At 49.0% G+C, this 25,046-nt stretch overlaps 1 protein-coding gene across 23 annotated transcripts in view; it reads right to left on the reverse strand.

The window, feature by feature from the left end:
* Positions 1–25,046, reverse strand: part of sorbs2a (sorbin and SH3 domain containing 2a) — a 50,640-nt gene that overhangs the window by 8,783 nt on the left and 16,811 nt on the right. For 7 of the 23 annotated variants that reach the window (XR_014123792.1, XM_081714263.1, XM_081714260.1 and 4 more), the window contains exons 1-18: positions 20,111–20,183; positions 19,748–19,872; positions 17,554–18,207; positions 15,903–16,017; positions 14,724–14,899; positions 13,574–13,640; positions 12,786–12,836; positions 12,270–12,474; positions 11,961–12,075; positions 10,652–10,735; positions 9,095–9,151; positions 7,835–7,881; positions 6,893–7,068; positions 4,850–6,355; positions 3,765–3,826; positions 3,131–3,228; positions 2,606–2,720; positions 2,004–2,132 (exon numbers count right to left, since the gene is read on the reverse strand). Coding sequence is in view for 22 of the 23 variants with exons in the window: in XM_081714263.1 (XP_081570389.1) it covers positions 2,004–2,132; positions 2,606–2,720; positions 3,131–3,228; positions 3,765–3,826; positions 4,850–6,355; positions 6,893–7,068; positions 7,835–7,881; positions 9,095–9,151; positions 10,652–10,735; positions 11,961–12,075; positions 12,270–12,474; positions 12,786–12,836; positions 13,574–13,640; positions 14,724–14,899; positions 15,903–16,017; positions 17,554–18,207; positions 19,748–19,872; positions 20,111–20,168 (3,840 nt within the window). In the remaining variant the exon portion in view is untranslated. Of the gene's footprint in view, positions 1–2,003; positions 2,133–2,605; positions 2,721–3,130; positions 3,229–3,764; positions 3,827–4,849; positions 6,356–6,892; positions 7,069–7,834; positions 7,882–9,094; positions 9,152–10,651; positions 10,736–11,960; positions 12,076–12,269; positions 12,475–12,785; positions 12,837–13,573; positions 13,641–14,723; positions 14,900–15,902; positions 16,018–16,860; positions 17,224–17,553; positions 18,208–19,747; positions 19,873–20,110; positions 20,184–25,046 lie in introns of those variants that run through there. The other 16 variants (XM_081714247.1, XM_081714248.1, XM_081714249.1 and 13 more) reach the window with 14 other exon arrangements.

Below are 25,046 nucleotides of genomic sequence, written 5' to 3' on the forward strand. Positions count from 1 at the left end.
GTGAGTGTGCGGGTATGTGAGTGCGTGTGTACCTTCCTCAGTGACAGTCCTACATTGGTGTCATGTGTGTCTGTATGTGTGTACTTTCTTCAGGTATCATGTGTGGTGTATGTACCTTCCTCAGTGACAGCTCTACATTGATGTCGTGTGTGTGTGTGTGTGTGTGTGTGTGTGTGTGTGTGTGTGTGTGTACCTTCCTCAGTGACAGCTCTACACTGGTGTCATATGTGTGTGTGTGTACCTTCCTCAGTGACAGCTCTACACTGGTGTCGTGTGTGTGTGTGTGTACCTTCCTCAGTGACAGCTCTACACTGGTGTCGTGTGTGTGTGTGTGTGTGTGTACCTTCCTCAGTGACAGCTCTACAGTGGTGTCGTGTGTGTGTGTATGTGTGTGTGTACCTTCCTCAGTGACAGCTCTACAGTGGTGTCGTGTGTGTGTGTGTGTGTGTGTACCTTCCTCAGTGACAGCTCTACAGTGGTGTCGTGTGTGTGTGTGTGTGTGTGTGTGTACCTTCCTCAGTGACAGCTCTACAGTGGTGTCGTGTGTGTGTGTGTGTGTGTGTGTACCTTCCTCAGTGACAGCTCTACAGTGGTGTCGTGTGTGTGTGTGTGTGTGTGTGTGTGTGTGTGTACGCGCGTACCTTCCTCAGTGACAGCTCTACACTGATGTCGTGTGTGTGTGTACCTTCCTCAGTGACAGCTCTACAGTGGTGTCGTGTGTGTGTGTGCGCGTGTACCTTCCTCAGTGACAGCTCTACACTGATGTCGTGTGTGTGTGTGTGTACCTTCCTCAGTGACAGCTCTACAGTGGTGTCGTGTGTGTGTGTGTGTACCTTCCTCAGTGACAGCTCTACAGTGGTGTCGTGTGTGTGTGTGCGCGTGTACCTTCCTCAGTGACAGCTCTACAGTGGTGTCGTGTGTGTGTGTGCGCGTGTACCTTCCTCAGTGACAGCTCTACACTGGTGTCGTGTGTGTGTGTGTACCTTCCTCAGTGACAGCTCTACACTGGTGTCGTGTGTGTGTGTACCTTCCTCAGTGACAGCTCTACACTGGTGTCGTGTGTGTGTGTACCTTCCTCAGTGACAGCTCTACACTGGTGTCGTGTGTGTGTGTACCTTCCTCAGTGACAGCTCTACACTGGTGTCGTGTGTGTGTGTACCTTCCTCAGTGACAGCTCTACACTGGTGTCGTGTGTGTGTGTACCTTCCACAGTGACAGCTCTACACTGGTGTCGTGTGTGTGTGTACCTTCCTCAGTGACAGCTCTACACTGGTGTCGTGTGTGTGTGTACCTTCCTCAGTGACAGCTCTACACTGGTGTCGTGTGTGTGTGTACCTTCCTCAGTGACAGCTCTACACTGGTGTCGTGTGTGTGTGTACCTTCCTCAGTGACAGCTCTACACTGGTGTCGTGTGTGTGTGTACCTTCCTCAGTGACAGCTCTACACTGGTGTCGTGTGTGTGTACCTTCCTCAGTGACAGCTCTACACTGGTGTCGTGTGTGTGTACCTTCCTCAGTGACAGCTCTACACTGATGTCGTGTGTGTGTGTGTACCTTCCTCAGTGACAGCTCTACACTGGTGTCGTGTGTGTGTGTGTGTGTGTGTGTGTGTGTGTACCTTCCTCAGTGACAGCTCTACACTGGTGTCATGTGTGTGTGTACCTTCCTCAGTGACAGCTCTACACTGGTGTCGTGTGTGTGTGTGTGTACCTTCCTCAGTGACAGCTCTACAGTGGTGTCGTGTGTGTGTGTGTGTGTGTGTGTGTGTGTGTGTACCTTCCTCAGTGACAGCTCTACAGTGGTGTCGTGTGTGTGTGTGTGTACCTTCCTCAGTGACAGCTCTACACTGGTGTCTCGTGTGTGTGTGTGTGTGTGTGTGTGTGTACCTTCCTCAGTGACAGCTCTACACCGGTGTCTCGTGTGTGTGTGTGTGTACCTTCCTCAGTGACAGCTCTACACCGGTGTCTCGTGTGTGTGTGTGTGTGTGTGTGTGTGTGTGTGTACCTTCCTCAGTGACAGCTCTACACCGGTGTCTGCGTTGAAATTGTATCGAGCCACAGCCTCCCCCATCTCCCTGACCTGAGCAGGGGGAGGAGGACGGACTGGCTGCTTCTGCTCCAGAGATACTACCTTCTGAGAGAGAGAGAGAGGGAGAGGGAGCAGGAGAGAGAGAGGGAGGGAGAGAGAGAGAGAGAGAGGGAGGGAGAAGGAGAGAGAGAGAGAGGGGAGGGAGAGGGAGAAGGAGAGAGAGAGAGGGGAGGGAGAGAGAGAGAGAGAGGGGAGGGAGAGAGAGAGAGAGAGAGGGGAGGGAGAGAGAGAGGGGAGGGAGAGAGAGGGGAGGGAGAGAGAGGGGAGGGAGAGAGAGAGAGAGGGGAGGGAGAGAGAGAGAGAGAGAGAGAGAGAGAGAGAGAGAGAGAGAGAGAGAGAGAGAGAGAGAGAGAGAGAGAGAGGGGGGGGGAGGGAGGGAGAGAGAGAGAGAGAGAGAGAGGGGGGAGGGAGAGAGAGAGAGAGAGAGAGAGAGGGAGAGAGATACAGGACATGAGAACATTAGTGATTATAAGGCACTAGAGGGAGAGATTATAATGGCCATGTACACACACACACACCTCTACGTAAGAGATGGGGAAAATTCCAATTTGTCCTCTGTGCTCTCCTTCGTACCAGTTGCTGTCGATCTGTCTGATGATGTTGACGGCATCCCCCTTTTTAAATGAGAGCTCCCTATAAACCACACACACACACACACACACACACACACACGTTATATCTCTGGACTTGACCAATAGTTCTACCACCATATATACACAGCTATAGTCATTAACTACAAACATACAGTGTAACTGCCCTTTAATATTCACAAGCTACAGTGAACTGTGAAATGTTTCTCTTGTTGCCCGTTTGCTGTAAGCGTGCGCAGTATTGATCCACAGACGGGCAACCATGCAAAGACGTTATTAAAGGCACCATTATAGAAGAATCTGAACAACTCACAGCTTGGAGTGAGTGTGTGTGTGTGTGTGTAAAAAAACAAAGCACAACCATGTGCTAGGTACCCAAGGAAAAAACCGAGGACACAATGCCTTATGCATGCGTCTGAAATTAAAGGTGCAGTCAGTGGCGCTCATACTCACTTGCTGGTCTGAGCTTTAAAATCATAAATGGCCCTGGCAGTCTGTCTCTGATGGAGGAGAGAAGATAATATAAGATATGTCATCTGCTTAGAGGACACCTAGGAGACAAGCAGAGAGGTCATCAGCTCTCTGCCCATCCCCCAACACCGAGCTCCAACATGTCCCCAGTGCCACACAGAGCAATGCAATCATCAGGACTTCTCGTAGTCTGGATCTTCTAAATGGTCGTCTACCATTTGGCTGTATTATTATTATTATTATTATTAGTAGTAGTAGTAGTAGTAGTAGTAGTAGAATTTGATATAATAATAAATTAACTTGAGGGTTAAGGGTCTCGCTCAGGGGTCCAACAGTGGCAACTTGGCAGTGGTGGGGCTCCAACCGGCAACCTTCTGATTACTAGTCGTGTACCTTAACCACTGCCCCTCATTACATTCGCAAATTTAATTACCGAAGTTATCAAAATTCACATCAGGTCAGGGTTACTTCAGGAAAAGGGGTCTACCAGTTCCTGATAGATACACATGGTTAAATCAATCAGATGAACTGTGGAATTAAACACTTCTGTGGAAATATTCACGAAGTCTGCTCTCATAAGTCCCTATAAGTACATGTGTTTTATAGGCCATATTACCTCTCGATCTGGAGTAAGTCTTCTGTTCTGAGCAGTGTGGGAACCAGCATCAGAGCCCTGATCTGAAAATCACACACACAGACAGACAAAGACACACACACACAGGTCAAAGGTGCACGGTGCATCAGCTGCTATGACGATATGATTTGCACGCACATGATGGTCTTGTGAGGGGTGAGAGGTGAAAGGTGAAGCACTGGTAAAAACAAAGTGGCTGACAACAACAAAGAAGGGCAACCCAAGATGTTTATTTCACTGACAGATTTCAGACAGATGAATAAAGACCTGGATACAGCAATTAAAAAAACAAACAAACAAACAAAAAAAAAGAGTACAGGGGGCTAGATTATTTTCCAATTGCTTCAACACATTTCTGTGAACACTCCAAAGCTCTCTCTCCCCACACACACACACACACACACACACACACACACACACACACACACACACACAAAATTGATGAAAGGTGCTATGCCGGAAGCAACTGGAAAAACGTTTATCCACAAGCAAACAAAAATAAACATTCAACGTAAATCAATATTAAACAATTACCGCCAATCGCATTCCATCTATAAATGGAAAAAAAAACCCCAAACAAACAAAAAAAACCAAACGATGAACCAAAACGAAATATCACACGTACCATACAGGACTTAGCATGCCTCTACCACACGCGCTGCGAACGCGACATGCTGCTTCTGCCTCTTTTCCACCAAACGTCGGACACACGTAACGGAGACGCCCGTACCCCCCCCCCCCTCACGTGCTTAACGTGACTCGCCCGTTTTTTCACGGCACACAGCCTGAAACGCGCCGCGTAAAAGATCAAAGGCGATTAGCACCTTTCCTCGAAGAAAGGAAGCGTGGTTAACACCTTCCTTTCAACTCGAGATGTGAAAACCCCTCATAGATCAGCGCTGATTCTCCACAAGGGGGAGCCGTTAGCACTCAAGCAGCTTGGCGTCGGTGACACCGTGCGTCCTTGCCTGGTAGAGAAGAGGCAAGTGTTTCAGTAACAACGGCAAGGTCTGAAAGGACGGGGTCGGGGGCTCTCGGTGAGCGGGGAGGAGCTTGCGCTGCTACACCTGAGCGGTAGGCTGCGCTCGCGCGCCGGTCGTCGTCGGCGGGGTCCGCGCGGTGCGGATGCTGGCAGGAGGCACCGTGGTGAGGCTGGTGGGAGTGCGAGGAGGAGGAGGAGGAGGAGGTGGTGGTGCGGCCCGCCCTCCGACCCCGCAACGAGGAGCTCCTCTCGGGGACGTCCGGGAGCAGCTCCTCCAGGAGGCGGCGCAGGATGCTGTCGTCCGGCAGGCGGGCCGGCCCCAGCCCCTTCTCCGCCCGTATGTGCTCGTAAATGTCCTGCAGGGCGGCGTCCAGGGCCTCGTAGACGGACGCGTCCGGCCTGCGGCGGGCGTGGCAGCGCGGGGCGGGAGGGGAGCCCCGCCTCCTGCGGAAAGGCACGGGGCTTACCAGGAAGGCCAGCTTGGCGAGGCCCGAATCGCCAGGCGGGGGCCGGCGCGGGGGTGCGGCCCCGCCGCGGCCCTCCTCCTGCTGCGCCCGCTCGTGCTTCAGCACGGTGGTAAAGCGGGTGTAGGAGGCAGGGCAGCGGCCCTTGCAGGAGCTGATCAGGTGCCGGTGCTGGTACCCTTGGCTCTGGCCCAGACTCTGGTGGAGGTGCTGGTGACAGTAGCCGCTGCCACCGCGGTGACGGTGCCCGTGGTGGTGGTGGTGGTGGAGGTGGGCAGAGCTGCAGAAGCTGTCGGACGAGGCCAGCGAGCAGCGGTCCACGTCGCTCTCGCTGCAGAAGGACGACGCCTCCATGGGGACGAAGTCGCTGAGCTCCGAGGCGCAGGCGTCCGGCTCGCTATCCGAGTAGTCCGGCCCTGCCCGCCCTTCCCGGCGCTCCGGCGGGCTCCTCGCCCTCTCGGGCGGGTCCTCCTCCTCCAGCAGAGACTCCACCGAGAAGCGGCGCTTGGGGCAGCTGCTCGCCCGGGAGGAGCCTGGCGTGGCCGAGCCCGACGGGGCGTCGTCTTCGCCCAAGTCTGGCATGGACTTGGACTTCTGGATCAGCTGCTCGTAGGCGGAGATCCGCTCGGGCACCGTGTGCCGCGGCACCTCCTGGCCCGCCGGCGTCCAGGCGTGGAGCGTCTTCCCCCGCTGCAGCTGCCGCTCCAGCTCCAGGATGCGGGAGCGCACGGAGCGGATCACCTCGGACGGGAGCAGCTGTGCCCGGTCGATGTGGTGCATCTTCTTGTACAGCTGCAGGAAGCCCGGGGTGTCGTGGGCCAGGCGTCGACGCCGGCGCCCCCTGGGGGACGAGTCCAGGCTCTTCACCTGCGGAGGCCGCGCGTCCCCATCCGAGAGCAGGTCGTCGCAGCTGCGCGACTTGAGGCGCGGTGGGGGGGCCGCCGGCCCGTGCCCCTCTCTCTCACTGTCCTCCGCGCTGCCCCACGTCTCGGTGTTCTTGCCGCGGGCGGAGCCACACAGGGTGGAGGCGGAGAGGGTGAGGGAGTCGTCAGAGAAGAGAGAGGACGACGTGGGGTCCATACCTGGGGAGCTCCGGGACGGGGACAGAGACTTGCTAGCGCCCCCGGCTGCCGAAGGAGAGAACGCAGCGTGCCGAGAGAAAGGACAAAGGATTTAGTGAGCTCCGTGGGAAGAAACAGGAAGAGAGTTAGTGGGGTTAAAACCAGCCGTTGGACAGACGAGGGGGTCAGACGCACAAAATGATAAAAGAAGATCGAAGAAGACCCTTAAAGCAGAGAGACAAAGACAAAAACAAACTGCCACGAGAATCCATAACTCCATAAAGTATATCCATAACTCCATAAAGTATAATAGCTATATTTATATCTACATACTGCAAAACAAAAGCACAGAGTGCAAAACATACAGCTGCTCCTTCACTGTTGTAATAAGCACCAATACATTCTTCAAAACAACACAATGTTGGATGTTATCAGTGTTTTGACAGCGAACTTGTGTGTGTGTGTGTGTGTGTGTGTGTGTGAGTGTGTGAGTGTGAGAGTGTGTGTGTGAGAGTGTGTGTGTGAGAGTGTGTGTGTGAGTGTGTGTGTGTGTGAGAGTGTGTGTGTGAGAGTGTGTGTGTGTGTGTGTGTGAGTGTGTGTACCTTTTGCTCTGGATGGGGAGGAAGGGGAGGAACGCGTGGCGGGTTTTTTCAGAGTGCTGCCTCTGACAGGGTTGGGGGGGTGTGCCGGGACCTGACCAGCATCCTGCTCATTGGCTGAGCCCTGCTGATTGATAGATGGCTCTGACCTTCGTCTCTTCCTGTAGTCGCTGGCAAGACTACAAGTCCCACCACGCACCACAAAATCACACACACACACCATTATTGACCTCCACTGTTATCACCCATAAATTGACCATATTTTTAAATAATTTTTATAATCAAATGTTCACAAAATAAACTAAAACTCTAAAATTTGTCGGTTTGCTTTTAAATGTGTTATTTAAGAAAACCAAAAGCTGAAAAAAAAATAAAAAAATCTGGTGGGTGAGACTCTCGGACCCCTGAACTGTATTCTAACGACCAACCAAAGCATTCCCACGCGTCCGGCTAACAAGCTGAGGCAGACGATGCGGCCGTAACAGCTGTAAGGAGAGTTAATACTGTAGTGCGGGCACATAGATCCACTCTATGGAGACTGGAGCCTCCCACTGAGCTACAGATAAGGGATGGATGAATCAGGAACAGCAGGGGAGCAAAAGAAGCACTCTCTCTCTCTCTCTCACACACACACACACACACACACACACACACACACACACACACACACACACACACACACTCTCTGCAAACACACAAACCCGTGAAATGAGTACACACCACCCGTCCATACCCACACGACGTACACGTAAACAAAGGCTCTACGGTTTCCTCACTGCCTTTGTGACAGAAAGGCCCGGCTAAGCGGTTTGGAGGCGGTCCAGGTTTTGGGTTTTTCTTTCTTTCTCTTTCTCTCGAAAACCCCCCCCCCCAAAAAAACAAGAGTGAGGGAACCCCCAAAAAAGAAAAGAAACCCGAGGGCCGAACAAGGGAAAGAGGACTCACCTCGAGGCTCCCCCTGGGTTCTCGGAGGGCGGGAGGTAGAGGGACGTCTGAAAGAAGAGCAAACAATATGACAGAGCGGTCAGAGTAGCGGGAACAAAGAGCCCCAAGCGCTGCTCATCCAGGCCGTGCGCACTACGCTCAAAAGCTTCCTCCCGCGCACACGCTCAGGCAGCCGTGACCCGCGAGGGTTCCGCGACCTTTGACTGGGTTTCCGAGAGGGGAGGATTGCTGGGGTAACCACGGAAGAGACCGTGCTCAAACTCGAGGCGCTTCCTGGGAGCTGGGAGTGTGTGTGTGTGTGTGTGTGTGTGCGTACAAACGCTGCACGTGGAGACTCTGCACAAGGAGCCTGGCTATTATGTCCTTCCACTATGACCACGCCTCCTTGGTTTGCACCAATCTGAAACCGCTCTGGAATAAACGCGGCAATCCATCCATCGTGCTCCAGGTTCATCCACACCGCATTCAGATCTGTGCTAACATGGAAGTCCGAGCTAGCCAATACACTGTGTGTGCGTGTGTGCGGATAACAGGCAGGTGTATACACGCACTGAAGCAAAGGTTGATACACACAAAGCCGCAGACATAAGCACACACTTTTAACAACTGCTTTTTTTGCAAAATGAGGACAAACTTTCCGGACACAGGAAAGTCGGAACTGCGGGATGGATGCGGAAGCGTAATAAACCGGATGCAGTGCTCAGAACCCAGAATGAGCTTAATCCAGGGGAAATATCAATAACTGTTTCAATAATCAATAACTATGCACAAGTAGCTCAGTAGCTACAGAGCGCTGATGACTGTGATAAATGACTGTGATCCCTTTTTGTGAGAGGCTGACCGAATGACTTTTTTTTAAATGTTCAAAATATTTATTAATACACAATACACATATGTGTTGACAGTTACTTCTTCCCCATTTTTGTTCCTTGATAGCAAATTAACAACTAAACACAACTGTACAGCCTGAAAACTAAACACATCTATACAGACTGGAAAACGTGTAAACTGCAGTCACCCTCTGCTGGATGAAGTTGACACTGCAATGTAAAGTTAAATTATATAACTTTAATATAATGTATGTGCTATTAATTTGTCATTTCCGTACATCAAATGATACTGCGGCTCCAGCTAGAATGGCCATGGGTAAATGGGCTGGAGTGTGCTAATACATTGTTAGACAAAGCAAGGGGGAGGTGAGAGGAGGAGGAGGTGAGAGGAGGAGGAACGGACAGGGGAGGAGGGAGAGCGTGGCTTTACCTGAGCATGGCTGCGTGCGGAGATGTCAGGAGTGTAATCCAGCCTCTTTTTAGGGGGCTAGAAGCCCCGCCCCCCCCCAGCCCCACCCAAGCCAGCGAATGCGAGAGTCGAGCAGAGAGGAGCAGAGATGAGGTGAGGAGATGGAGAGACAGGTGAGCCATGAGACAAAAAGGAAAAATGTGGAGAGAGTGACAACGTTAGAGCACAGAAAAACCTGAGGGCATGGGTATCGCACACGCTCTCTCTCACACACACACACACACACACACACACACACACACACACACACAGTGTCAAAATCTTAGGATGCTAGGAAGGTTACGGTCAATGTAAAGCTCGACTCAAGTGTCAGTGCCACAACATGCCAAAAAACAGCAAAGCCAGCTGTGTGTGTGTGTGTGTGTGTGTGTGTGTGTGCGTGCGCGTGCGTTTGAGTGTGTGTGTGTGTGTGTGTGTGTGTGTGTGTGTGCGCGCGCGCACGTAGGAGAAAGTAAGCAAATAACATAATATGGGTGTGTTCATGTATGGATGGTGTGTGGATGAAGTGGTCATCTACAACACCCCCTGAAAAGGCATTCTGCTTGTTTACTCGAACGGTAAACAAGTAAACAAGTGGCAACGAGTGAGAAACCCACAACCAACCAAACTCAATGCATTATGCACCCTGCAGGAGCCAAAAGGAACTGCACCCTAAGGCTCACATTAAAGGAGCAATAAGTCATTTTTCAAATGACTCCTCTTCAGTTTATGAAAGAGCCATTATACTGACACCTAGTGGTCTGGATGTATCAGATATTCTGTGCCAGATCAATGTCAAACATGGCTGCCTCCATGTGGGGTCTCGATCTGTGGAGCATAAACTGATTACAAGCTATTTGATTCTTAATCTCATGTGAACCGCACTTTATAAAAAATGGAAAATTCATAAATAATCACCTTCATAAACATTGTTTGCTACTTTTTGGTGGTAAAAATTACTTATTGCTCCTTTAAAACAACTGAACATGCTAGAGGAAATTATCAATAGAAAAGTGCTTGAGTCTTTCGATAAAGTTCCTATAGCTGTGTCTGCATTTGATGTGTGAACACAGACCAAAAAAGTTTATGAATTAATTTAAGCAATATCCTAACATTTTTTTGTAATGTGTCATCAAATACTTCCTTGAAATGATTAGTTAAGCTTCTTTAAATGAAGCTATTTTTTTGCCTGTATAAGTTTGATTTGATCTGATTATGATTTGTTTATTACTGAATGTGACAATAAACCAACGTCATGTTAATGATGTGCTTGGGGACAATTCAGTAATGGTAAATGTTATGTGTTAAGTGTGTTATAATCGTATATATGATGTTTCTGAAGCTTGTTATTTACACCAGGTTATTCTGGAGTGCTTGTGAGTGAGAGGAGTCTTACTTTAACAAGCGCACACACACACACACACACACACACACACACACATGCACACACACACGCACACACACACACAGCAGAAGTACACAGAGCAGAGAGAGCATGGCAAACCTGGAGCTCCCTCGCTCCCTTGTTCTCCCACTTACCGGGTGACCAAACTCCAGCTCGGAAAAGAACCTAAACCATGGCTCGTTTTCTAAATCTATCTCATCTCCCGTTAACTCAGAGGTCTGGAGCATAGGGCAAGCGAGAGGGGAGGAGAGGAGAGGGGAGGGGAGGAGAGGGGAGGGGAGATGGATGCAGGGATTAGGAACATAGCACTGATTTTCAAAGCCTGATAGGTCAAGAATGGGAAAAGATAAAAGACTTCACAATAGATAAGACAGTCCCCCCCCCCCCCCAAAAAAAACCCCCAACCCAAAACAAAACACACACATAGACACGAAAACAGACATATTCTGGGCTAAACATTACAGAATGAACACAAAGTTACAAAAGTGTACTTCACCCTTTTATCCACAAGAGTGCAGTAACGTTCTTCTTGAATGCTTAAACAAAGACCCACCCCCGTTCTCTCTCTCTCTCTCTCTCTCTCTCTCTCTCTCTCTCTCTCTCTCGCCAACTATTAGTGAGTAATCCTTCCACTCGTTGTCTCCTGGGACGCTTTCTTCTGCCAAATTTCCTGTTCCTTAGCTCCGAGCAATGCAGTGATTCAGATCTGCGACATTTTTTTAGCCCCGTGCCCTGTGGGAAATGTAGTCTTTACGAGTCTTCACTTCACTTAACTCGTTCTTATTCATCAGGACTTCTAAACGGAATAAATATTCTGCCAAGGCTCTCCGAGGTAGGCTGTAAGGCAACTACGCGCACCCACCCACACAACCTACTCACTGATAACTGATTTTTCTTATTGCCCGCTGCACAGTGAACAAACCAGCATTTATTATCGACACCAATCACAGTCTGTCTGATAATTGCATAGCGCCGGAGCTTTCAGAATGACGCCCACTTTAAACGCCACGCAAAGCGAGCGTACGGGGGGTGGTATCATTAGAGGAACTGTCGACCTGTCAAGTTTGCAGAACATTTGAAAAGATGTGAAAATATAGCATGTGGGAAACCATGGCAACCCCATCTTTATCGTTTAGAAGGCCTACCAATACCCACCCACTAATACACAATAAAGAGCCTACCCACCGCCTCTTTTACAGAATAAGGTAACAGATTAATTTTGCGTTTAAGTTATTGCAAAAGTTCTTTCTAGTGAAAGTTATTGCTCACGTTATATATATTTTTTCTGACACCTTCTTAGCTATTTGCTTTTTTAACTGCGATTTCAGTTCCAGTTTTAAATGTGACGTCCAGTGGGCTCGCTTCCGAGCTGCTTGCGATCGCCTTGAAGAGAAAGAAGAGGAGAAATGTAACAATGTCAGTCAAACTCACTGTCCCACTCACCGGCCTCTCCTGTTCAAGGATGGAGGACTTGCCGGGCTCGTACTCGAAGATACTGCGCGGCTCCGCGCGATATTTGCGCGTGTCCACTTTCCGGTCCGGAGGACTCCACTCATTTCTGTGGAAGGGGCGGTGATAGTAGTTATTCAGACTAGTCATTTTTTTAATGCTAAATGTAACTTTGACAGGAAAAGCTGGCACAAACGTGCATTTGCCGTGCATTCATTTATCTTTATGCAGCAAAGAAAAATAAACGGTCTGTAACCGTTTTAACTTCACAGCGTTAGCCATTGATAAAAAGCCACTGCTTACGGGTCGTGCGCCTGCTCTCGCTCTCGGTCCAGGTCTCGCGAGCGCAGCTGCAGCAGCGACGGCATGGGCGGGGGCGGGGGCGGGGCGGCGGCGGGGCTCAGCTCCCGGCGAGGCGGCCCGTGGCTGGGTTCGGTCACGTCGCGGGACAGGGGCCGGTAGGTGTGCGTCCGCGGCGGAGGGTGGGCGTGGACGGCGTCGTAGTGCTCTGTTCGGTCGGAGCAAATGGCACGCGCGGTCGCGTCAGGCACGTTTTATGAAAGGGCGCCGGTCCGCGTGGCAGATGCTCTACGGCCAGTCGGGAAACCGCGAGTGCGTCGCGTGCGTTTCCGGCTGGTCCAGCAGAGGAGGGGCGCCGTCAGGGATGCCGTGAAAAGGCGTCGCCTAATGTTGTAATCATTTCCATGGCCGCTGTCAGTCACAGGCCACTTAATTAGACTCGTCCTATTTCCCCCCCCGCCCGCGCCTCCCCCCGGAACAGCGCCCCTGCGACGGAGACGCGAGCGCTGACGGACTCACCGTTATTTACGACCGCGTAGGTGGCGCTGTATGTGTCTGCGTAGTCGTCATCTGTGGAGAGCATAAAAACCCGCTATGAAGAAGACGAGTGTGTTGTATGTGCGTATTTGTGTGTCTCTGTCTTTCTCTGTGTGTGTGTCGAATGTTTCATGTTTTCTCTTGCCGCTCGGCCATAATGGATTGTTTTTTATGCTTCACACCTTTACATCAGACAGTCTGACCCCTCTTTGGCCTACACAGGACCGCATAGAACTGCAGTACAATCTGTACTACTGCAGAATATGGTAACACGCTGTAATGAAGAGGATAATGGATGCTGGGGGCGATTTTGAGCCTGTCTGCAGCTTATAGAAATGAGCGCATCCATTAAACGTCGATGCTCAGCAGTTTTCTATTGGTTGAAAGGCGTGGAGGGGATTTGATTGGTTGAACGTTGGGCTTGATCTTTTCAAAGCTTTTACATTTACATTTATAGCATTTATCTGAAGCTTTTATCCAAAGCAACGTACAATTATGACTGAATACAGCTTGAGCAATTGAGGTTAAGGGTTAAGGGTCTTGCTCAAGGGCCCAACAGTGGGAACTTGGCAGTGGTGGGGCTTAAACTGAGCTACCACTGAGCTACCACTACCACTTTTACATTAAAACAAACAAACGCAACGTGTGTACTTTGACTGGATGCTTTTCAAAAATCAAATTTTTACCTTTAATATGTTTGTTTATTTAAAATGTTTACTGATATTATAATACTTTTTTTTTTTTTTTTTTTAAAGTTCAGAGTAGCTCACCTGCTTTATGAACCATATGGATCTGCTTAAACATGGTTTTGTACCAGTCCTTAGGCCTGTCTACAGTCTGGGAGAAAAAACACACACACACACACACACAGTTCCTGATTGTTTCACCTTGAACTGGGAACTAATTTAAGTGTCATGGTAACCAATTAAAAACAGAAAATGAGCATTGAAACACCTATACACACACACACACACACACACACACACACACACACACTACTCCTGACTGTTTCAAACTGAGCCCAGAACTAGTTCATGTGTCATGGTAACCGTTTAAAAGACCTCCCACACACACACAGAGAGTTTAAATCGCTGATGACTTAAAAGCATTCCATTCCTGTGAAAAGATCAAATGTCACAACAACAGCAGCACAAATTGAAAGGGGCAGTTCCAGACCCAGACAGGTAGAGCGAGGTGGAGGAGCTCCAGACCCAGACGGGTAGAGCGAGGTGGAGGAGCTCCAGACCCAGACGGGTAGAGCGAGGTGGAGGAGCTCCAGACCCAGACGGGTAGAGCGAGGTGGAGGAGCTCCAGACCCAGACGGGTAGAGCGAGGTGGAGGAGCTCCAGACCCAGACGGGTAGAGCAAGGTGGAGGAGCTCCAGACCCAGACGGTAGGGTGAAGGGGGGCAGGGCCTCGCTGTGCGATGGTTCTGTGAACCGAAACCTGGGCCTGTTGTGGTCAAACATTTTCCAGCTGGACTTCTGAACTGAGCACAAACTCTGGGAAAGCCAGTGAGCCAGATGGCTACAAGTACTTCAAGCACTTGGCCTGCACAGCTGATGAAGGACCTCTGTCCAAAACGTCCTGTTTCTCTGGAAACCTTGTGCACTTCACGGCAGTTTTGAATATGTCTACATCTCTTACTACATCTCAACAGTTGCTGATATGGGAAGATTCCCCACAAACTAAAAGTTAGCAAACTTCAAACCAGCCAATGTATGAAAAAAATAATTAATCTTCATGTTTTTTTTCCTTTGGCTGCTTTTCAGAGAAGGCAGTATTGGTATGTATTGATATGAACATTTAGGAAACAAAGATCATTTGCAGGTGAAGGGTTAGGAAGCATGGAAGTGGAACAGTAAGAAGATGAATGGATGTGTGATCTTTGCCACACCGATGCCCACAATGCCCACTCACCGTGCGGATGGCAATGGGGATGCCCGACTCGTCGACGGGGCCGATGCCCTCGTAGTGTGGAGCTTTGATCACGGACACCTTCTTCTCTTCTTCTGAGAAACGGGCGATGGGTGTGGCACTGCTGACCACTGTCTGACCGGCCATCACTGACTCTCTCTGCATGTTCTCTGAGCCTTCTGAGAGAGAGAGAGAGAGAGAGAGAGAGAGAGAGAGAGAGAGAGAGAGAAAGAGTGGCAGGCACAGAATGTAAGAGCAAAGAAAGAGATTAAGGGAGAAAGAGATGCAGACAGGCATAGGGAGCGAGAGATAGTGAAAGAGACATAGACAGATAGCCAGAGGAAGAAAGAAAGATGACATCCACCAGAGACAGTGTCAGAGACACATCGAGCTATACCAGCAGACATAGTCAGACAGAGAGAGAGAGCCAGGCAGAGAGAGCGAGAGAGCATCAAATACCAAAACCGCAGAAAAGGAGAGCGCATACGAACAGATGAGAACAGAGAGCAGGAGAACGAGGCAGAGGGGTGGAGGAGGGGTGTTGGTGTGAGGAATGGGTGGAAGGGGGACATCTAACTGTAACTAGTGGATTAAAGCATTCCTCAGCACTGCATCGTTGACGTCATAATTCTGCTTCCCACAGCTGCTTCCAACCCTGAGCGGAAGCTTGGAGTCCTCTCTCTCTCTCTGTCCATCTCCACTGTGCTCTGGTATCTATTGCTCTGGCCTGGCATAATAGGCGCAAATACATCCTGTCCTGGGGATAGTATTTGACATGACCATACCACTAGCTGCCAATAGCGGCGTCGCTAACGAGATGCACGCTGTACACAGCTGTTCCGGCCCACTGGGTTCGGGTCAGTGACAGAACCAGAGCCAGATGGACCACAATGGCTGACGCCTACATAATCTGTCCCGATCATTTCCGCAAGGATTTACGGCCAACGATCTGACAGAAGGTAGGATAGTGTACTTCTTATTACAAGGTCTCTGTTTCAGAAGCTGAATAAATCAATGCAGCAGTAAACAGTGTGGTGTACGCTGTGTGTATCGCTCCTCTGCGCAGAGCTGCCTCTAGTGGAGGAAGTAGCCATTGCAGTTTACCACGGCAGCGGTAATGCTAACCACACGCTAACGCTAACACCGAAAGCAACAGAGGCCAGGCTGAAACCGCCCACTCACCTGAGCGTCTAGTCAGGTGCACCTGCGCCAGCCCTGGGCTAAGGATCGGCGGAGGAGGGGGTCGTGGAGCAGGCGAGAGGGGCCTCTGGGGACGGGTGCTTCCATTCACGGCCGCCTGCAGACAGCAAAACAGACCGCCTCGGTGAGAGAGAGAGAGCTGTGGGCCGTTTTACTGACCGTGAGACTACAGTCTACAGACTTTTCAACCACAGAGCATGTCCAAAGAGAATTATAAACAATCAAAAGTCAATTATAAGCAGTCGAGAGGTAAATATTTGCAGGATGAAGAGACGATATAAGCACTCGCAATGTGACATAAGGCAATACAACTTTAGGATACACAGTGATTAAATGAAAATGAAAATTTATCGGTAGGACTTTGACAGCATGACGGACCGTGGGCACTCACAAAAAGCATACGAACAAATACTGCAACACATTAACAAGAATAGGCGAAACTCGAGCGGAAAAAAGAACACAAGGTAATCACACCTGTAGCAGTCACAGGTAGCCGAAGAAGCTTTGTGAGTAGGTGAGATGTCAACACTGAATTCAGAATATACTGAATTCAGAAAATACTGAATGCAATGAAGCTTTATTAAGGGGTCTAATGCTTGAGCTTAAAGGCAGATTTCACATCTGACTATAGCAAACACACAAATAATTTAAGACAGTTGAGTAAGCCTATAAACAAAACTCTAGAATTTAGGCAATAAGCCTAAAAAGCGTATTTAGTTGAATACTAAACAATCCAATAAAATACACGCAACAAGAGCTGGATGATAGATGAGTTTAGCACTTAAGCACTTTAGAAACATTCAGAAACACATGCAACCAGTGCTAGCACACTTGTAGGGTGGGAACAAACAGAGAACAGAGATTTTGTGGTGGGACAAAACGTTTTAGGGGAAAGCAGAGTGAGAACAGTGCAGAGGGGGTAGGGCTGAGTGATAGTTACGTTAGTGCCTGCGGCCACTGCTGGGGTAGTGGGGGCTTGGGTGTCGTCTGGGCTGACAGAGGCGTGGCTGAGCGTGGGGGAGGGGGTGGGCGTGGCCATTGGGGAGTCCACGCCGCAGATCTGCAGCTCCTCGAGGACGGCCGTCGATGACGAGCAGTGACTCAGCGCCGACACGGATGCCGGCGACGCTACAGGGGAGGACGTCGGCCCAGAATGTTCTGGAAAGGCGTAGGGCAGCAGGGAGAGCGCTTTGGGCAGGAAGCCCGACAGGAAGTCGGGCGAGTCCCGACTGGCACGGCCGTAGGGCGGCGAGGGCGGCCTGTAAACTGGAATGGCGCCCCCTCTTGGCGGCGAGACGTCACGCTGCCACAGGGTGGGAAGGAGGGACGAAGGGGAGGGAAAGAAACGGTTAGTGTGCCGGCACAGCCAAGCCTAGCAGGAAGTGGAAACATGGGCTGTACCATGTTAGGAGACAAACGGGGGCGGGGGATTGCAACTTCAGCTGCGGAAAAAAAGAGAACTTTTAACACTGCTAACAGCACAACAAACATACAGATCTCTGTTAGAATAGTGTCTGTATTCCATCTCATGCAATATGGATGGTGGCTGGAGAACACTGATCAAATCCATTGACTACAAACAGCTAATCAGTTGGAAAGCGCCAAGTTAATTGATTTCAGATAGCTGTAATACCGCCACATTTCCGGCTGTTTCAGCAGGCCCTGGGCGTTTGGACAGTGGGTCGGCAGGGCTCTGGGCTCCGGATCTGCTTCCCAAGCTTCCTGGTCCTTTCGGGGCTAGCTGGATGGAGAGAGAGGCTGTGTGCATGGGGGTGACAGGGGCAGAGTCTCCACGTGGCGGGGGCGTGGGGGGAGCCGTGGATGTGCGTTCCTTGATTCCAGCCTTCTTAGGCTGGGGGTGGGGATTCACAATCTTGGCGGGGTTAGCGTTAGCCTCAGCAGCCTTGGCTGTGCATGTGTCAGTTACGTTAGCATTAGAGCTGTTAGCGTTAGCCTGTGGCTCGGCGTGTGGTGGGCCGGATGTGATACCGTCGGAAGCTAACTTAAGAGAGGAGACCTTGCGCTCCAGCAACTGGGTTATAAAGCTGTTAGCATTAGCATTCAGCTCAGGGGAGGGGTCTGTGAAGGAGGAGGTGGTCTGGGTGGTCTTGGAGTACGAGTAGGAGGAGGAAGAGCAGTCGGATTTGATGGCGAAGGAGCCAAAAGGGATTAGGTCATCGCCCTGTGACAGACAGAGGTGTGGGTCGGACAGTGCTGGGAGGGAACTGTAAGGAGGAGGATTAGGGGTCATGTGATAACTCTCTCTCCGAGGGGGCGGGAGCGGGACCTGATTGACACAGAGGGGAGCCAATCAGGAAACATTACAACATCAGAGCTGAGGGTCTTGAAGAAAGTAGAAGGTAAGGTCATTTCTACATTGGTTCTGAAAGGGATCCACAATTATGGAGTATGAGTGAAAGCAATTGTGTTTCAGTTGTCTTTGAGAGTCACGGATGCAGAATGCACTTATTAAATAAACAACAACAACAACAATAATAAAAATAAAATTCCATCAATTTTAAAGTCTGTGAAACTGCTTCCATCTTGCATCTTAAAGCTGTATTACAAAAAACATATGCACATACACATGTGCACGCGCACACACACACACATTTGGAGACGTCAAACATTCTTACACTGTTTGATCTATGGAAAACAGTGTGTATATGAAACAACATATATATATATATATATATATATATATATATATATATATATATATATATATATATATATATATATATATATATATATATATATATAAACCTATAGTATAAAAAACACTATAGGTAAGTTACCCTGTAGATAATAAACATAATTACTGTAAGTCCTTCAAATACGTTGTGCTATTAATTGAAGTGATAATCATCAGTATAATATAACATATCAGACAATTTCAGTAAGATATTCTGACTGCATTGTTAGTTCTGAATTGCTTTCCGCTTTGCATAAACTGTGTTGAGGACTGTTCTGGGCCCAGACAACACGCCTTTCTCCTGTATCAGTTTCCTTTTATTTACTTATGCAGTTTCACATTTTCTTTTGTGTTATGTGAAAAGTACTCTGCACCAATGCTTGCTTATTTTTGGATTCTTTCACGAAACGGTATGTGCAGTGGGGATTACTGAGGCAGGGTGTTACAGTATTGTACGATATGCTGTATGTGCAGTGCGGATTACTGAGGCAGGGTGTTACAGTGTTGTACGATATGCTGTATGTGCAGTGGGGATTACTGAGGTTGGGTGTTACACTGTTGTACGATATGCTGTATGTGCAGTGGGGATTACTGAGGTTGGGTGTTACACTGTTGTACGATATGCTGTATGTGCAGTGGGGATTACTGAGGTTGGGTGTTACACTGTTGTACGATATGCTGTATGTGCAGTGGGGATTACTGAGGCAGGGTGTTACACTGTTGTACGATATGCTGTATGTGCAGTGGGGATTACTGAGGCAGGGTGTTACACTGTTGTACGATATGCTGTATGTGCAGTGGGGATTACTGAGGCAGGGTGTTACACTGTTGTACGATATGCTGTATGTGCAGTGGGGATTACTGAGGTTGGGTGTTACACTGTTGTACGATATGCTGTATGTGCAGTGGGGATTACTGAGGCAGGGTGTTACACTGTTGTACGATATGCTGTATGTGCAGTGGGGATTACTGAGGCAGGGTGTTACACTGTTGTACGATATGCTGTATGTGCAGTGGGGATTACTGAGGCAGGGTGTTACACTGTTGTACGATATGCTGTATGTGCAGTGGGGATTACTGAGGCAGGGTGTTACACTGTTGTACGATATGCTGTATGTGCAGTGCGGATTACCAGGATGGGAGACTTCTTATCCTGCAGGTTTGGTCGGACGCTGCGGAAACCTTTGGCTGCGAGAGAGGAACCGCCTGCCTCACCGTTCCGACATCCTTCTGCCACATTACGTGACCGCCAGGCATCTATACGTACACACACACACACACACACACACACACACACACACACATGAATAAAGTCAGGCACTGGCAGATTAAACATTCTCCACATGTACATGCACCTCGGGTTCTGCCACTCTAATACACACATGTGTGTACACACGCATGCACACACACACGCACACACATAATCACACACATACACATGCACGCAGACGCACACACACGCACACACAAACGACATAAACACAACCACACTTACCAGAGTCTGGTGACTGCGTTTCACTTCCTGAAAATAGAGAACATACAGACATTTCCATTACTACAACTGTGCTCTCCAGAGTTCTCTGGCGATAAAACTTACACCACGTGACCACTAACAGCGACTGACACCATATGTGACTGTGGAATGTAGGGGATGAAGGCCAGCAATAGAGAAAGACAGGTGAGGAAGAGGAGGATAAAGATAAATCAGGCGATTTGTGTGTACGGACTGCACGACTCCTTTACTGCCTCAGCCTAGTATGTAGGGTTAGTAAGAACAGGGGATAAGAGAGAAAGAGAGGGAGAGAGGGAGAGGGATAGAGAGAGAGAGAGGAAGAGAGAGAGGGATAGAGGGAGAGAGGGCGAGAGAGAGAGAGGGAGAGAGAGAGAGGGAGAGAGAGGAAGAGAGAGAGGGATAGAGGGAGAGAGGGCGAGAGAGAGAGAGGACGAGAGAGAGGGAGGGTGAGAGAGAGAGAGAGAGAGAGAGAGAGAGGTATAGAAAGAGAGAGAGAGGGAGAAAGAGAGAATTTTATCACTTTATTATGTTGATTATGTTAATAATGCTGTTCAACGCTTTGGCCATAGTCGTTAATTACGGTTTATGCCAATAAAGCAATTTGAATTTGAGTGAGTTTGAGAGAGGGAGAGAGAGAAGGAGAGAGGGGTGGAGAGAGAGAAGGAGAGAGGGGTAGAGAGAGAGAGAGAGACAGAGACAGAGAGCGAGAGAGAGAGAGAGAGTCAGCTACATCTCTGTTGGGATGTGCAGGACCATTGCAGTGGAAAGCCATCTTAATGCTTAAATAACATCTAATTATCGCTTAAATGAGGCCTAAATGCAACAGCTATGAAGTCTGAAAGCAATGCTGTTTAGCTCCTAAGCCACATACAACACACACACACACACACACACACACACACACACACACACACACACACACACAACTGGTCTTCAATCTTCCGAAGTTCACACATGTCACTCCACTGCTGCGCTCCCTTCATTGGCTTCCAGTAGGTGCACACATCAGATTTAAAACCTTGATCCTTGCCTACAAAGACAAAAATGGACCAGCCCCTCCATACATGATGTCAATGGTCAAAGCCCGATCTGTACCTCGAGTACTTCGAACATCAAGTACAGCTCGGCTTCAAATACCGTGCTTCAAGTCTTATGGAAGATGAGCATCCAGACAATTCTCTGTCTAGAGTCCCTTGCAGTCTTCAAACGCAGACTGAAGACCCGTCTACTTGTGGAATATTTAAATGACCACCGATCCTGCTCCTATGTGGACTAACTAAAGCTCTAGTGCTTATTGTAGGGTATTTGTTTATTACACTGATGTTGACTAACTCTAGTACTTATTGTAGGGCATTGATTATTGTATTTAGTGTTGTCTATTTTTGAGCTTATATGTGTTTTGCACTTCTAGGCATCAGTATTGATCCCTGTATTACAACAGCAAAGCAAAGTCACTCTGGATAAGAGCATCTGCCAAATGCCATAAATGTAAATGTACAAAAAGTCATTGACACACACACAGCCACTGACACACACACTCACTGACAAAGACAGTCACTGACAAACACAGTCACTGACAAACACAGTCACCGATATACACACTCACTGACACACACAGCCACTGACACACACAGTCACCGATATACACACTCACTGATATACACACTCACTGACACACACAGCCACTGACACACACAGTCACTGACACACACAGCTACCGACACACACAGTCACTGACACACACAGCCACTGACAAACACAGTCACTGACACACACAGTCACTGATATACACACTCTCTGACACACACAGTCACTGACACCACACAGTCACTGAGATACACACTCATTGATATACACAGTCACTGACACACACAGCTGCTGACACACACAGTCACTGACACACACAGCCACTGACAAACACAGTCACTGACACACACAGACACTGATATACACACTCACTGACACACAAAGTCACTGACACCACAGTCACTGAGATACACACTCATTGACACACAGTCACTGACACATCCAGCCACTGACACACACACACAGCCACTGACACACATATACAGCCACTGACACCACACAGCCACTAACACACAGTCACTGACACCACACAGTCACTGAGATACACACTCATTGACACACAGTCACTGACACACACAGTCACCGATAAACACAGTCACTGACTCAACACAGTTACTGACACCACACAGTCACTGACACACACAGTCACAGATATACACAGTCACTGACACACACAGCCACTGACACCACACAGCCACTGATACAGTCAGTGACACCACACAGCAACTGACACCATGCAGCCACTGACACACAGTCACTGCTGCCACACAGTCACTGAGATACACACTCATTGGCACACACAGTCACTGACACACACAGTCACTGTTATACACAGTCACTGACACAACACAGTTACTGACACCACACACTCACTGACACACACGGTCATCGATATACACGCTCACTGACACACACAGCCACTGACACACACAGCCACTGACACCACACAGTCACTGACACACACAGCCACTGACATACACGCTCACTGACACACACAGCCACTGACACACACAGCCACTGACACCACACAGTCACTGTTATACACAGTCACTAACACAACACAGTTACTGAAACCACACACTCACTGACACACACGGTCATCGATATACACGCTCACTGACACACTGACACACACAGCCACTGACACCACACAGTCACTGACACACACAGCCACTGACACACACGCTCACTGACACACACAGCCACTGACACACACAGCCACTGACACCACACAGTCACTGTTATACACAGTCACTAACACAACACAGTTACTGAAACCACACACTCACTGACACACACGGTCATCGATATACACGCTCACTGACACACACAGCCTCTGACACACACAGTCACTGACACACACAGCCACTGACACACACAGTCACTGACACACACAGCCACTGACACACACAGCCACTGACACACACAGCCACCGACACCACACAGTCACTGACACACACAGCCACTGACACACACAGTCACTGACTCACACACAGCCACTACCACTACACAGGGCCTATCTGTATTACTAGAACAGCCAGAGTGAATTCAGGCCCATTGCAAAGCTTTGTTGGGCACTGATATATTAGGAAGCACTTATGTCAAGGACACAGATAGGTATACCCCAGGTGCACAGCACGTACGACATATTTAATTGAGTTCCTGAGTAATCTGATGGGGGCGTGTCCAGTGTCAGTGGTCCCACTTGTGTAATTAGCTGGTGTAATGGATAAATGACTGCAGAGATGGGAAGGGGGATGTAATTGTGTGATTGTGTATGTGTGTGTGTGAGCGTGCAAGTGTTCGTGCGGGCAGGCAGGGTGCTCGTTTGCGTAAATCCTTTAAAAAGGATTTTACGGCAGTGCGTCCCTGCTTCACGTCCCCGCATCCAGCATAAAGGGAAACCCCGCAGCGTTCCTTTGCAGTGGGCACAGCTGTCCCTCTGCTCAGGACATCCCCGCTCAGGATGTGTTCATGGGGAAAGCAGCAGGCCGCAAGGCTCCCGGCATCTCGTCCCGGATTCTTGGTGGATCCCTAACGGCCTCGGGGCGTACCTAACACCCGGAGACAAGCCATGGAGCAGCAGAGCCGACGAGAATTTGGACCAATAGCGGTCAAGCTGTTGTGCAAATGCGACCAATCAGGCGATGAAGGTGACCGGGAGAGGCGGTCCAGCTCATGGAGCACAGGCAGGCCAGAGCTGTTCTCAAAATGGCCTTCATGGAAAGAAAACTCAAGTCCAAACTACACTGAGCTGCGAGTGTCACACTGGAATATCAGCGGCACAGCAGGACACGGGCGCCACTCCGAGCTCACGTAGCAGCCGTGCGGAGATAAATATAGGCAGAACGGCTTAGTGGGGGCAGTAGGCAAAGAACAGGGACAGATGTTTAGAGACACCGAAGGAGACTTTATAAAGATAAATGGATACATTTATCCACACACACACACACACACACACACACACACACACACACACAGCGCAAGTGAGAGATAGGGAGACTACTCTGGGCTGATGATTCATCAAGTAATATAAACGATATACAAATAGAGACATAAATAGGTGTTCTATTTCTAAAAAACTCCAAAACCAATATAGCATTAATACATTTGTAAAATAGTAAAACAATTATGGAGATTAAATATGTGAAGTGATGTTATTGTATTCAACTGGAACTGAATTTCTGGGACTAAATCACCTGTAACGAACACAGCCACAGCATACTCTTATAAATGACTATTATCCTTATTATTTAACTATTGAAACTAGCTGCATGAAATGTGCTCATCTACTCTACAGAAAGCGTGTCCTGCTAAAACTGTATAAGCGTGTCAGGCCTACACACACACACACACACACACACACACACACACGCATGCACGCACCCAGACACGTAAAACCACGCATGCAGGACAGTAAAAAGAAATGATAGTGCATTATGTCAGCAACACACTGAAAATCAAGTATAACTTAATGCAAGCCCGCTTATAAATAAAACCAACAACTAATAGTTCTGTTCAGTTATTTTAGCCTAGTGTCTGAACTGTAGTAATGGGAATTTATTCCCACTTCAATTATGGCTCCAATTCTACTGATTATATCAGATTTAACGCACGCACGCACGCACGCACGCACACACACACACACACACACACACACACACACACACACACACACACACACACTCACGCACGCGCGCGCGAGAGAGACTATACTGAAGAAAGGAAACTTAACCCCAAAAGCTGGTTTCCAGCGGGTTTTATTTACTGTTAGATGTCATGGCATCTTTTGTTAAAGTATCCCTTAGGGTAGAGTAATTAGTCGGAGAGT

This window comes from Electrophorus electricus, chromosome 5 (assembly GCF_041902795.1).
Source record: "Electrophorus electricus isolate QZ-2024a chromosome 5, ASM4190279v1, whole genome shotgun sequence".
Classification (NCBI taxonomy): domain Eukaryota; kingdom Metazoa; phylum Chordata; class Actinopteri; order Gymnotiformes; family Gymnotidae; genus Electrophorus; species Electrophorus electricus.